At 50.5% G+C, this 13,952-nt stretch overlaps 1 protein-coding gene and 1 non-coding gene across 3 annotated transcripts; one reads left to right on the top strand and one right to left on the bottom strand.

Moving 5' to 3' along the window:
• The first annotated feature begins 1,413 nt into the window (after positions 1 to 1,413).
• LOC123784797 (U6 spliceosomal RNA) lies at positions 1,414 to 1,520 on the top strand. Its single transcript, XR_006777557.1, has one exon. It is a non-coding gene; the product is annotated as a U6 spliceosomal RNA (small nuclear RNA).
• A 5,036-nt stretch (positions 1,521 to 6,556) lies between these two features.
• Positions 6,557 to 12,493, bottom strand: ZNF689 (zinc finger protein 689). 2 transcript variants are annotated; one of them, XM_045786003.2, is made up of 3 exons: positions 11,125 to 12,151; positions 10,775 to 10,888; positions 6,557 to 9,456 (listed from the first exon to the last, which is right to left on the bottom strand). In XM_045786003.2, the coding sequence occupies exons 1-3, from the start codon at positions 11,327 to 11,329 to the stop codon at positions 8,294 to 8,296; spliced, it is 1,482 nt and encodes a 493-aa protein (XP_045641959.1). In that variant the 5' UTR covers positions 11,330 to 12,151; the 3' UTR covers positions 6,557 to 8,293. The 2 variants fall into 2 exon arrangements, with proteins under 2 accessions (XP_045641959.1, XP_087724904.1); XM_087868778.1 differs by lacking the exon at positions 10,775 to 10,888 and having other exon boundaries at positions 11,125 to 12,493.
• Positions 12,494 to 13,952: the final 1,459 nt, after the last annotated feature.

The following is a 13,952-nucleotide window of genomic DNA, read 5'->3' as shown; positions in this document are numbered from 1 at the left end:
TCTTACATTTAGGTCTATGGTTTGTCCATATTGAGTTAATTTTTTTTTAAAGATTTTATTTATTTATTCGACAGAGACAGAGACAGCCAGCGAGAGAGGGAACACAAGCAGGGGGAGTGGGAGAGGAAGAAGTAGACTCCTAGCGGAAGAGCCTGATGTGGGGCTTGATCCCATAACGCCAGGATCACGCCCTGAGCTGAAGGCAGACGCTTAACCACTGTGCCACCCAGGCGCCCCTTGAGTTAATTTTTTTTTAAGATTTTATTTATTTATTTGAGAGAGAGAGCAAGTTTGGTGGAGGGGCAGAGGGATAACCAGACTCCTCGCTGAGCGGCGAGTGCAACGCAGGGCTCGATCCCAGGACCCTGAGATCACAACCTAAGCCGAAGTCAGATGCCTAACCAACTGAGCCACCCAGGCATCCCGAGTTAATTTTTATATATGGTTGAAGGTAGGGATCCAACTTCATTCTTTTGTATGTGTCTATCCAGCCCCAACACAATTTGTTGAAAAGACCATTTCACTTTTGGAATTGTCTTGGCAATTTTGTTGAAAATCACTTGATCATAGGGGCGCCTGGCTGGCTCAGTTGGTAGAGCATGGGACTCTTGATCTGAGGGTCATGAGTTCAAGCCCCACATTGGGCATGGAGCCTACTTAAAAGAAAGAAAGGGGACGCCTGGGTGGCTCAGTCATTTAAGTGTCTGCCTTCGGCCAGGATCCTGAGATCAGCCCCACACCAAGTTTCCTGTTCAGTGGTAAGTCTGCTTCTCCTTCTCCTTCTGCTCCTCCCTCTGCTCGTGCTCTCTCTCTCAAATAAAACCTTAAAAAAAAACATCACTTGATTGTAAACATAAGGGATTATTTCTGGAAGGACATTTTCTCTTACTTAATAAAGTCCTCTCATTTAATCGTTCCGTCCTTCAGCTGGAGATGAGCGTCTCTGCTGTGACCTAAATGGGAGTACAATGACCACAGTGAGAATGTTGTAAGGTCCTTATACTGTGCCTGTGGTTTGGAGATTTTGGTCAACATTAGGTTTTTTCCCTCCAAAAGATAAAAACCTTTTAAATCCTTTAGCAGGTCCCTGTGAAAATACCATACTGTGTACAATAAAAGTGAAAGGCGAGTAGCTAGTATCTGACGCTTACCTGACTGAGCCACCGAGGTGCCCCAGTCTTTTTCATTTTAGATTAAAAACGGGCAGGAGCACCTGGGTGGCTCAGTCAGTTAAGTGACCCACTTTTGATTTTGGCCCAGGTCGTGATCTCGTGATCTTGGGGTGCTGAGATCGAGTCCTGCATGGGGCTTACATGGGGTGTGGAGCCTGCTTGGGATGCTCTCTCTCCCTCTGCCCCTCCCCCGCTCTCTTGTGCTCTCTAATAAATAAATCAATAAATAAATGGGCATACAGGGCTCGCTCCGGCAGTACATACAGTAAACTTGGAATGAAACAGAGAGGACTAGCATGGCCCCTGTGCAAGGATGACACGCCGGTTCGTGAGGCAGACTCCCAGTGAACTGCCACCCTTTCCGGATGAACTTGGAGGGAACAATGTGAGTCAAAAGCACAACAGGCATCACCGAATAATGAAAATTGGGGCATCTCACTAGAAAAATATTAAAAATAAAATAAAAATAGGCATACAGCTAAAGAGGAATATTAGACTTAAGTTAAATATATGTGTTGAAAATTTAAGGGTAACTTCCAAAAGAATGTATAACTTTCAAAGAACAAGGGGTGAAAACCTGCGTAAAGAGAGACTATGTAGCAAAAAATCAGTAAGTGACAAATTGGGAAAAATATCTGCAAATTATATTCCAAAGGACTAATTTCACATTAAAGAAGACAAAGACTAACAACAGAGAAATAGGTAAACAATATAAATGACAATTCACATAAAAGAAAATACATGGGGCTCCTGGGTGGCACAGCGGTTAAGCGTCTGCCTTCGGCTCAGGGCGTGATCCCGGCGTTATGGGATCGAGCCCCACATCAGGCTCTTCCGCTAGGAGCCTGCTTCTTCCTCTCCCACTCCCCCTGCTTGTGTTCCCTCTCTCTCTAGCTGTCTCTATCTCTGTCGAATAAATAAATAAAATCTTAAAATAAAAGAAAATACAGCAATGTCTTAAAGCATTGGAAAAATAATCACTCATAACGGGAACGCAAGGTAGAATCCCATGGCAGTATTTTTCAGCTTTCAGATGAGCAAGGATCAAAAAGTTTACTGATGGGGGAAGAAAAGTTTGCTGAAGAGGGTGGGCAGGGGGAAAGAAGTGTGCTGACACTCCTGTCCCAAAATAGGCCCCCCTCATCACTTTCATCCCCTCACCCTGCACTGACCACGTCCTGATACTGTTTGTCTTTTTCTTTAGCCTGGAATCTCCATGAGGGCAAGACTGTCTTTTCCACTGTTGCGTTTCCATCTCCTAGAACATTACATGGCCTGTGGCTATTGCCCAAGATACTTGTTGAATGAAGGAATGAATGATACACTGTGTTTTTGGAGGTAGAGGCATTCCCACATATGGCTGATGGGAGTGTAAATTCATTCAGCCTCCTTGGAAAGTAATTTGGTAATAATTATTAGAATTGCAGATACAACATTCATGTATTTGTTCATTTTTTAATGGGTACATAGTGTCTGGGAGGATGAAAAAGTTCTGGAAATAGGGGTGGGTTGTCCAACATTGTGAATGTCCTTAACGCCACTGAACTTAAAAATGGTGAAAATGGTAAATTTTATGTATATTTCACCACAAAAAAATCTGCAATTTTGTACCTTCCACAGCGATTTAAGAGACCAACTTTTTTTACTTCCAAAACTTATATCTTGAACACCATTTATAGGAGATTTGTACGAAGTATCCTGTGACTACAATATTTTATTTGCAAGAGTGACTCCTGGTTCGCAGCAGGCAGGACCAGGAACACAGACTTACCACGTGGCCACAGCTACAAGCGAGCTTACCTGATCCTGTTGGGACACCTTTTATTCTAGGGCTCCTGTCCCTTTCACAGGTATGTTGAATTTCACTTTCAACTTTGTAGGAGCATTTCCTGGTTTGCTTTTAATGACATCTAAACCAGTAACTTTTCTGTGTTTGTTTATTTATTTTAAAGATGTTATTTATTCATTTGACAGAGAGAGAGAGAGCACATGCAGGGGGAGCAGCAGGAAGAGGGAGAGGACGAGGCAGGCTCCCCTCCAAGAAAGGAGCCCAATGTGGGGTTCAATCCCATGACCCTGGGACCATGACCCGAGCTGAAGGCAGGCGCTTAACTGACTAAGGCCCCCAGGCACCCCTTCTTCGTGTTTGCTGTTAAGCTTGAATTCACAGGACCATTATGATACTTTTTTTGCATTTTCCCAGTTTCTTGACCAGTTGTTCTTGGAACTTGGGGGGAAATGTATACATTTCCCAAGAAACGCCGAGAAGGAATTCCTACATGTATACACACTAGAAGGAACCCCAAGAGGCACCAGGAGCACTAGAAGAACATGAGGCATGAAAGCTAAGTTATGAGAGAACTTCAGTGGGAAAACTAAGATAAATAAGAAAAAAATTAAACTATTGATTTGCTAAGTCATGAGGCGTCTTAAAGGAGTTTCAGTGGGGCACTACCTTGTCTAACAGCCGGCTTTGGAGTGAGAGCTGGCTTGGAACCCTGGCCCTTAGGTTTACCAGATATGTGATCCTGGACAAGTTATTTAATGTATCAGTGAGCCTCAGTTCCCTCCTCTATTAAAGGGAAATAATACCTACTGTCAGGTGTGCAATTTAAGGTTACCCATTGTTTCGTGGATGCTGGCAGAAGACAAGAGACTCCAGTGTCCTAGACAAAAGACCTTATTCATGGCACAAAAGCCACCTGAGTATCATGTATAAATTGGCTCTTTTGCCTCCTAAGCTCCACAGAGGCAACAGGGAGGGGCCTGACGGATGCTGGGCACACCGTGAGTTGCACTATGGGGGAGGAACAATGAACCTGGGGAACCTGGTGTTTTAGGGTAAGTAGTAAGCAAGCTGCTCTTTGTCCCACACAGAGACACTACTTCTCCTTCATGGTTACTTAATGCAAACACAGCCCTAAGAAATGGCTGGGGAGAGAGTAAACGAGTCGTCAGGGCCTTGTCGTTTTGGTTTTTTTCTTTCTGTACTCTAGGGTACAGCTTATTAAAGGAAAAGGATACGGATTAAAGTCAGCAAACGGAAAAGGTGCATGGGGCAAAGCCCGGGAGACACCAGACACGAACTCAGAAACTTCCAGGTGTCTTTGTCCAGTGGAGTTGCACAGGGATGCCCTTTATGCTTCCAACAGTGACTTGTGACAATACGTGTGAACTGTTGCCAACCAGAGAAGCTCACCCAAGCCTTGGTGTCTAGGGTTTTTATTGCGGAGTCAGTTACACAGTCGTGGAGTACTCACGTGACTGACCTCAGCTACTGACTCCGTCTCCCAGAGCAAAAACAGGCATTCATCAGAAACCACATTGTTAGGATAAACTCATCTGGTCAGACTGGTACAGCATGGCTCTCGAGGCCTCCGGCATACGAAAACCCCCTAAGCGGGCAAAATATTACAAGGGCTCGGAATTGATCTCCCAGGAATGAGCTAAGTGCCAGTACTGAAGATGAGCTTTCTTTGGAATGTGCAGGGTTTGAGCAGCCTAGGCCGGCTGAGTTAACCCTTTTCTGTTTTGTTTTGTTTTGTTTAAGATTTTATTTATTTGTTTGACAGAGAGAGAGACAGCCAGCGAGAGAAGGAACACAAGCAGGGGGAGTGGGAGAGGAAGAAGCAGGCTCCTAGCGGAGAAGCCTGATGTGGGGCTCGATCCCAGAACACGGATCACGCCCTGAGCCGAAGGCAGACGCTTAACGACTGAGCCACCCAGGCACCCCAAGTTAACTCTTTTCTGTACGCGGCTGATCTTCACGAGTCCGCTCCCCTGTGAACTACGGTGATGTTTTGGATCTCCGAGAATTAGAATGTGTCTAGATCCAATGTCCAGTAATCCCTGAAAACTCTAGTTACTTCCCCTTTTCCTGTGCCCTGCCACCCTGGGAAATGGCTGCAGGTACATTTGGAAAAGGCTAGAAGGAAGATAGCATGTTTTTGCCAGTATAACATAGGCCTTCATCAAGGGACTCAGCCTTTCCTCATTCAGGAGGCTCTAGGTCTGGAATCGGCTCATCTCACAACTTGCCGAAGGCAAGGCCTTGCTTTTCTGGCATACTCAGCAAGATGTGGTTCAGTGCGAGGGCCACGTGGAAGCACATCTCTGAACTACCCTGTGGGGTTCTCATACACATTAGATCAGACTGTATATAAAGTGCTTAACACAGTACCTGGCCCATCATGAATACTCATCAAACTGGCTACAGTACTGTTGCAGGAGGCCAAAGATTCAGCGAATGCGGGCTACGGTTTTAAGACATTTAGCTGAGGGGCGCCCGGCGGGCTCAGTCTGTAGTACATGCGACTCTTGATCTTGGGGCTGTGAGTTCGAGCCCCCTGTGGGATGTAGAGATTACTTAAAAATAAAATCTTAAAAAAAGATTTTTAGGCTGGCATGTGTGTGTTCCAGGCAAGAGAGGGACTCTGAAACCATAAAACTAAGAGGCTAGAAAGAGTAACAGACGTAGCAAAGTCCCTGAGAGGGCAGATGAAATCTCGCACAGCTGTGTTGGTGAGCGTAGTGCCGAAGTAAATACCGGTAAATGTGGAGTCTAAGAGTTCCTATTTGAAACCTTGGGTTTCTTAGTGCAAGAGAAGGTAGTCACTGGTTAAGGATGTAGGGAAGACTTGTCCTACTGAAGGCTCACTGAGGTTGGAGATCAGGAAAGGCGTCGTGCTGGCTTCTCTACGCAGCACTGCAATTCTCCCCTCTCCACAGCTCATGGGCGATACATCCATATTGGGACAGTGGATTAGTTCATTCTTTGGGTGGCAAGTAGCAGAAACTCAAACCACGTGAAACAGAGGGGGAACGAATTGGAAGGATAATGGCATCTCCCATCTCCCAGCTGGTCATGGAATGGACGCTGGGACCGAAGTGCCTTAGGGGACCTAAGAAGCTGTAGCTCGTCTTAGCCCTCCACTGACCGCAGACTGGAACCTGGCCTCCGAGTCTTATGACTTACAATCTAGGCCCGAAAAAATTACAAAATTCCTAGATAAAGACTTGGGTCAGCCTGGTGATAAAGGTAGAATGGCCAGGGGCGCCTGGGTGGCGCAGTCGTTAAGCATCTGCCTTCGGCTCAGGGCGTGATCCCAGCATTCTGGGATCAAGCCCCACATCAGGCTTCTCTGCTGGGAGCCTGCTTCTTCCTCTCCCACTCCCCCTGCTTGTGTTCCCTCTCTCGCTGGCTGTCTCTGTCAAATAAATAAATAAAATCTTAAAAAAAAAAAAAGAATGGCCAGCTCTAACACAGGGCTAGGCAGACATTCGAATAGCTGTTAGGATAGGGCAGGTCTCCATCAGAACCAAAAATTTTTACCCAGTCAAGGACCTAGACTTCTATTTTATAAACAGTGATTCCACAAGGAACATCATTTTTCGACATTTTAATGAGACCCAATCTGGTATGACCCCTGTCTTGGGGGAGCTCATCCATTCATCCAAGGAGAAACAGACAAATAGTTACAATGCAACTCGCTAAATACCAGAACAGAGGTAATTACAAACACTGTGTTGCCCAGCTGCTCTCCCACTTCGGGGCTGAGATTTGGAGAGCTGAAGGAACAAGCAACAGGGGCAGGAACATGACCCACTCCAGCTGTTGAAGAGGAGCGAAGTCATGTTCAGAAACTCCAATTTGGTGCAGCTACCCAAGGCAAAGTGGTAGGCCTTGTTCACTGAATGCGGTAAAGCTTTACTGAGCAAATACTCAGGGGTGGGTGCCAAGGAGGCATGTCAAAGATTAAGACACGTTGCTGCTGCTGCTCCGGGGAGCTTCTGTGAGGAAGGCAGGCATGAACACAACTCGATGACTGCAGACTCTTCCTGCCCTGTCCTCAATGACTTAACTTTCTACCCTCCTTGAACGGCCTCATCTGACTTACTGAGGACTCATGAAAGGTTCTGTGCTGATGTCTCCTTATTCGATTGGGAATCAGGGAGGAGTAAGACCCAGGTCTCAAGGATTTCTAGCCACTGGCTGCCTGGAACTAATCCAAATCCACTGGAGGAAGTACGAGCTGGTCCCAGTTTTACCTCTTGCTGCTGGCTCAGCTCCCCTGCTTCTCCTTCAAGTCAGTCTTCTCCTAAAGCTCACTTTGCCTGTGTCCCAGACCCAACTTGAATCAATTTTCCAAACACAGGGGGCAGAAGACTTAGCTTCACAGTATGTGGTTTAAAAAAAAAAAAAAAAAAAAGCTTAGGTATTTATCTGCAACCCAACGAAGCCCTGCTACAGTGTCAGCAGCCCTGAATTCAGTGCAATCTAGAGCTGTTAAAACAAGTAGGGACCAAGGAGGTGGACAGGGCACACTGTGGTGCCGGCTTATTTTTGCATGACCCTTTAAAAGGGACATTGAAAAACCGACACCTGTTTGGAGAAAGAGCACGTGTGGGAACTGAAACCCTGTCTCTAAGGAAGGACTGACCAAAAAATGCTGTTTAATTTGAAAACGTGGGCAAAGCAGTTGTGATTAAGTGATCTGAAACGCTGTCATGTAGATGAAGTATTACATACTCTGGGCAAGGCTTCTAGGGAAGAATAGGTTCTTAACCGCCTTCTAAAGATCAGAGCTATCCCACCATGAAATAACCTGCCTTGTGAGGTAGTGAGCTCCCTGTCAAGGGAGGTTTAAAGCAAGGGTAAAAAAACCACTTGGCAGGAGTGTTGAAAAAAGGGGGCTAAAGCAGGTTTCTTTAAACGTGATATGGAGGAAGGGGCAAAGTAGGGCAAGATACTGCCCCCCACAAATGGGATTCTCCTGACTGTTTGCAAGGGGACAGGTGATCCCTGTATACACACGCTAGAAAAGCAAACAGCCCCTCAGACAGATGGGAGAACTTTCAGCCCTGATATCCACACACGGACTTTCTCTCAGGATAGGGCAGCCTGGAAAACCACCACGTGATGTCACCTCTCCTAACGGGACTGTGTTCTAGACACATCCGGTAAGGCAGCCGGGGGGGTGAGATACACTAAAGTTCAGGTCTCTGTCGCAGGAGGCCTGGGCTTTTGTCCTGACTCTGCCTTGTATGACCCGGGGCTTCTCCTTCCCTTCTCTGGGCCCCTCCATGAACTGAAAGGAAAATCTACCGTCCTTTTCCCGTAACTAAAGGGCACTGCCCTTCTGGCCGGCCCCCCCGGGAGCGGCTCTGGGGCTACACTTGTGCACGGCCAGAGACCACCGCTGGCGGAAGCAGCGGCCGCACTCCAGGCAGGGGAAGGGCTTCTCCCCGGTGTGCAGCAGCTGGTGCTGGGCCAGGTGGCTCCACTGCGCGAAGCGCTTAGCGCACAGGTCGCACGCGTAGGGCCGCTCGCCCGAGTGCACGCGCCGGTGACTGGCCAGGAGCGACGGGTAGGCGAAGCGGCGGCCGCAGTCCTCGCAGGCGTGGAGCTTCTCCTCGGTGTGCGTGCTGCGGTGGATGGCCAGCGAGCCGCTGCGCCGGAAGGCACGGCCGCAGTCCGGGCAGGGGTAGGGCTTCTCCCCGGTGTGCAAGAGCTGGTGCTGGAGCAGCGTGCTGCGCTGGGAGAAGCGCGCCTCGCAGTGCTCGCAGGCGTACGGGCGCTCGCCGGAGTGCACCCGCCGGTGGCTGACCAGGCGGGAGGACGAGGAGAAGCGCCGCTCGCAGTCCGGGCACGGGTAGGGCTTCTCGCCGGTGTGGATGCGCTGGTGGATGACGAGGGCGGTGCGCTGCCGGAAGCGGCGGTTGCACTCCAGGCAGGTGTAGGGCTTCTCGCCCGTGTGCGTGCGCTGGTGGATGGCGAGCAGCGAGGGGTAGGCGAAGCGCCGCCCGCAGCTAGGGCACTGGTGGGGTTTCTCGCCGGTATGCGTGGTCCGGTGGTTGGCCAGGGACCGGCTCCTCCGGAAGCAGCGGCCACAGTCAGGGCAGTGGTAGGGCTTCTCGCCCGTGTGGATAACCTGGTGCTGCGAGAGGTTCTTGCGCTGGGAGAAACGTTTGCCACACTGGTCGCAAACATAGGGACACTCGCCAGAGTGTGCCCGCCGGTGACTGACCAGCAGGGAGGGGTAGGAAAAGCGGCGCCCGCAGTCCGGGCAAGGGTAAGGCTTTTTCAGATTCTGGGCACACTTGTGGCTCTCCAGGGCCAGACGGTCGGGGAAGGTGCAGCCACAGTCAGGGCAGATGGGGCCCCCAGATGTCTGCCTGGGGATCAGTCGGGGCTTGCTGGGCCGCCGGCCTCGCTTGCCCTTTCGGGGTGCCTCCTTAGGTGGGAAGACTTCCTTCTCTCCGTTCTTCTTTCTGGTTCTGGTTTCTGCAGAAACACAGGGAGAAAGTAATTTAACAACTACTGGGCCCCTACCCTTGCCTATGACAGCGTTACAGGTTAGAAGACAAACAGACCCAGCCCGTCTTCAGGGAGCGTTAGTGCCACTGGCATCCCACTGGGACACACTAGTACAGAAATGTGGAGGACATTCCAGGAGTCCCCAGCTCCATCTGGAGAAGTCGCGACGTGTTTCTTGCAGGTTCTGCAGGCTTGAGAAATTAAACGTTTGTGAAGAGGTAAATATAAGGCAGGAAGTGGGCACACGAGGTATGAGCTGACACGGACTGGGCCAGAAGGCCCCTCGAAGCCAAATGGTTCTCAAATTTTATTGTGCTCAGAGTCATTTGGACGGCTCCCTGAAACAATCTGGGATTCAGCGGGTCTGGGATGGGGCCCAAGAATTTGTATCTCTGATTCTTTCCAGAGTGATGCTGCTGCTGGTCTGCCGACCACATGCTCAGAACCACCGCTGTTCAGGACTATTATCCAATGGTTCTCAACCCTAAACATGCATGCCCATCACCTGGGGCTGTTAAAAAAGGAGTACAAGGTCCCAAACATCCATCAGAGTAAATCAATAGTTCTGGGTCCAGGAATCTGTGTTTTGTTTTGTTTTGTTTTTACCGAATTCCCCAAGTGACTTAGAGATAACTGACAGCCATTTGACAACCTGCCGTGACAAAAACTGAAAGGTTTTAATCAAGGAAGTATCATGGTCGGATCTGACTCTTGGAAAGAAAGCCCTGGTCTCAGAGAATCTAGCCCAGAAACGGCAGCCCAGATGCTTCCATTCACCCCTGTGGGAGGATCTGGGGCCGTTCTACTTGAACGGCATTAATCAGAGCCTTGCTTGATCCGAGGAGAACGCAGATTCCTGCACTCATTAGGGGTCACCCCGCCAAAAGGGCAGAAAGAGGCTCCTGCACCCCAGGCAGCTGTTCCCCATGAGATCCCTCAACCCAAATCCAGAAAACTCAGAGAGGTACCAAGTGTCTCAGTCAGAGCACAGTTCAGGGCAGACTGGGGACGGGGATCTTGGGAAGGAGGCCAGAGGGTAGCTCCTTTTAAGAGCTCACGGATTCTTTCACAAGATAAAGAACTGCGGACCCTTAGTTTGCAAACTGACTTGTAAATCGCTCTATGGGGGACCCACCCACCACCATCAGAGAGACAAGCCCCTGAAGCTGTGAAACAGTCCCAGTAAATAAAGCATTATGCGGGGGCCAGAGGCACCCCTAGCCACCAACCCTCACAGACTGAGCAGCTAGAGGCTGTGGGCCCTGCACACGCATTGTTCACTCACTTCTTTGGACTGTTACCCCCCTTGGGCACTCCCGCGGATCCAGGGCGGCCGGTTCCCACTCATCAGTATTTCGTTCCAACCAGGAGATGAGGGCTGGTTTGGGACCTGCGCACCCTGGGGAAGGAGAACCAGTCAGACGTCCAGCTCCTAAATGAGGCTGGGTAAAGATCTACCCGGTGTCATCTCCTACCAAGCCCCTGTCCTCCTCCCCTGACACTACCTGGTCACGGGCCAGGTCCCTGGACATTCTGGACTCCCTGCCGTCGCCCCCCACCCCACCCCCCGCCCGCCCGCCCCTAAGCTCCTCCAACCCTTCGGGCCCCGCGGAAGCGAACTGGGCCGGGCCTCACCGAGCGCGCCCAGGTGGCCGTAGGTCTCCCGCATCACGTCCCGGTACAGGGCTCTCTGCGCGGGCCGCAGACAGCCCCACTCCTCCGGGGAGAAGTACACGGCCACGTCCGCGAACTTCACCGCCCTCGGCCTCCTTCCCCTTCTCCGGCCGGGTCCGGCCTCTCCTGGTCCCCGCGCGGAGAGCGGAGCCGAAGGTGGCGCCATTGGACCCCAGAAGCCGGCGCCACGGCCTTCCCTATCCCGGCCTGGACCCCTGGCGGACCCCGGGATTTGGGAGCCCCGGCCGGACCCGGGCTGAGCGTGCCCGGGGAGGCCCGTAGGGAATCGGAATCGGCCGCCTTGCGGGGCTAACGGAAACCTTTTGCTGTTATTCAGGAAACTCCTGCCCGAACTTGGGTGAAAGGCACCGGAAAATGCCTTCGGGGAAGATGGCGGCGCTGCTACCGCACCGCCTTAGCCTGGAACACAGGCAGCTTCCAGCTATCGATTTTATTGACCGGAGCGCCATGCCGGCTTCCTAACCTCTTTGCCCTCAAGTGTGATGGCGCTGCGATTGGGCTTCACGCCCTTTTTCCCCCCATTGCACGCGCTCATTGGGCGGCGGCCGAAGATCGGGCGTTCTGATTGGGTGCTGTCGAAAGCGGCCTGTTTGAACGAAGCCAACGGAAGCGTAAGGGCAGGAAGCCGACCTTCCGCGCCGGGTGCCTGCAGCCAAGTCGGAGGCGGGCGGCGGCAAGCTGGCTCGGTGTCAGTGACCGGCCCCTCTTCTCTGGCAGGTGCTGCCTCGCTGACGGAGGGAAGGATTTGAGTGACGGAGCCACTCCGGCCAACCCGGGGCTGCGATTACCTCGGGAGGCTTTCTCAGAATTGGACGACTTCCTCGTTGCCCTTTCGGGAGGGAAATTAACGTTGGCGTTTCCTGAGCGCAGGCACCGTTCCCCGCTTACACATTTCATCTTTTTATTTTCTTTGCCACCATCGTGTGAAGTCATGGTCATCATCCCGCTGTACTGATAAGGAACATCTCAGAGGGATACTGCTAGTTAGGAGAAGGAACAAAGATTTGAGCCCGGGACTGACCGGGCCTTTATTCAGACCGCGGAACTCGGCTCCCTTCCCCCGCACTATCCGAATTCGCTTGTCAACAGCCTGTTCTCAGGTTCAGTCTTCTGCACATCTCTCCATCCTTTATTTCTACATGACATCTGTCCAGTGTACAAAGCGTAGTGCTAGGCAGTTTGGAAATAAGTCATGCACCGTGCTCTGAATGGAGTTTAGAGTTGAGTGAGGCATATGCATCTACAACTAATAACAGTGCCGCAAGCATGTATGTGAAAGGTATAGGAAAATTGCTGATGGAACCGGTCAGCCCCCACTCTTGTGTAATCGAGCAGCGTTTCACCAGCTCAGGGTCATCTCCCAGGGGATCTATATGTCATTTGCTACATACTTCAGCTGGTGACATATCTCTCCAACCAATTAATTTTTAAAGCACCTACTATGGGCAAAACACTACCCCAAAGCCTGCAAGGAGTAAAGACAACATGTCAGGAATTCACAAGAGAGCAAAGGTAGTAAGAGATTCCAAGGAAGATGACTTTGAACAGAGGAAGTAGGAAACACGCACAACTGCAGTAAACATTGAGTTCTACTCCTTTCCAAGCAGAGTGGCCGGTTTATTGAACAAACTACTAGGGGAGCAGGTGTCAAGATTGCCAAAATGGATAAGACAGAGTCCCTCTGAATGACCTTCCAGATGGATGCATCAGGTGGGAAATGAGTTTGGGGTATGAATGGGTAGGATTTAGGGAGGGCAGTGGTGCTCAATGTACATCCGTTGAATAAACAGCTGAATTCCATGGCTGTAAAGATCTCTGGTACAAAGACAGGAATTCAGGAATGTTCTGAGTGTGCAGGGAATGAGGACACTTCCTGATGCAGTACAAAATACTGTTAGGGTAAAACTGAAGGATCAAAGGGATAGGTTGGCGCCAGACATCGGATGGCCTCATCTGCCCGTGGGAAAGCTCCAAATCAAAACTAGAGGAGTGGATTCCCTTCCGGTAATGGCTTCAGAAAATCCCTCTCGTAGTTCACTTGCAGGGCAAACTGATAGCTTTGCGTCTATGCTTTCTGCCTATACATAGTTCCGTTTGGAGAAATAAGAAGGTAAACTTAGGCTGCTAAGAAAATACAAAGGCCAGTGCACAGCAAACCATTTCATTTCGAAGGAAGTGACTGAACAGAAGGCTGGAAAGGGATCTGCGGACATTTTGCCTCAATGGTAATGATGTGCTGTCGATGATGCTGACATTGAACAGGAAGGATGACTGACCCCGGAGATGAAAAGGTGCTGAGCCCTCTTCCCGCATGCAGGAAATGGGAGGGCAGGCTAGGCCCTGGGCTGGAAAGGCCCCATTTGGCCTGGCTTGCCATCATCTTGGTGGGGGGTACTAAAGCAGGACCTCGGAATCAGGCAGAGTCAGAGGCTCTCAACTACAGGGAAACATTTTGGAGAGAGGAGCACCCAGGACTTAATGTGAGAACAGAGGTTCTTGCCCCTCTTCTGTATAAATTCCTGGATCCACACTGGGCACAGGGACAAGCCGGGCTCCTCTTGAAGATTGCCCACTATAGAGAAGGATGGAGAAGATCCAGGGAGTCTGCACACCAAGAGGCTATATAAAGACCAAAGACACCTTGTTTTGGATTAAGGGCAATGGTGCTGAGGACCAAGTACGAGGTGCCGCCTTGTAGGCACATCGTTGTAGATGACCGCAGCTGAAACTCACCTTCCAGGGGCGCCCGGCCGGCTCAGCTGGAGGAG

Source organism: Ursus americanus, chromosome 2, assembly GCF_024610735.1.
Source record: "Ursus americanus isolate L20-20 chromosome 2, mUrsAme1.1.p, whole genome shotgun sequence".
NCBI classification, from domain to species: Eukaryota; Metazoa; Chordata; class Mammalia; order Carnivora; family Ursidae; genus Ursus; species Ursus americanus.
The sequence above is the reverse complement of the archived record's forward strand: the minus strand, read 5'-3'. Positions and strand labels throughout refer to the sequence as shown.

What these genes read in the sequence shown, in the direction of transcription:
- ZNF689 (XM_045786003.2), bottom strand. Translation starts at nt 11,329, where the DNA reads ATGGCGCCACCTTCGGCTCCGCTCTCCGCGCGGGGACCAGGAGAGGCC. An exon ending in CGGCCACCTGGGCGCGCTCG is followed by an intron (nt 10,889 to 11,124) that starts GTGAGGCCCGGC and finishes CTCCTTCCCCAG; the next exon opens with GGTGCGCAGGTCCCAAACCA. An exon ending in GGGGGTAACAGTCCAAAGAA is followed by an intron (nt 9,457 to 10,774) that starts GTGAGTGAACAA and finishes GTGTTTCTGCAG; the next exon opens with AAACCAGAACCAGAAAGAAG.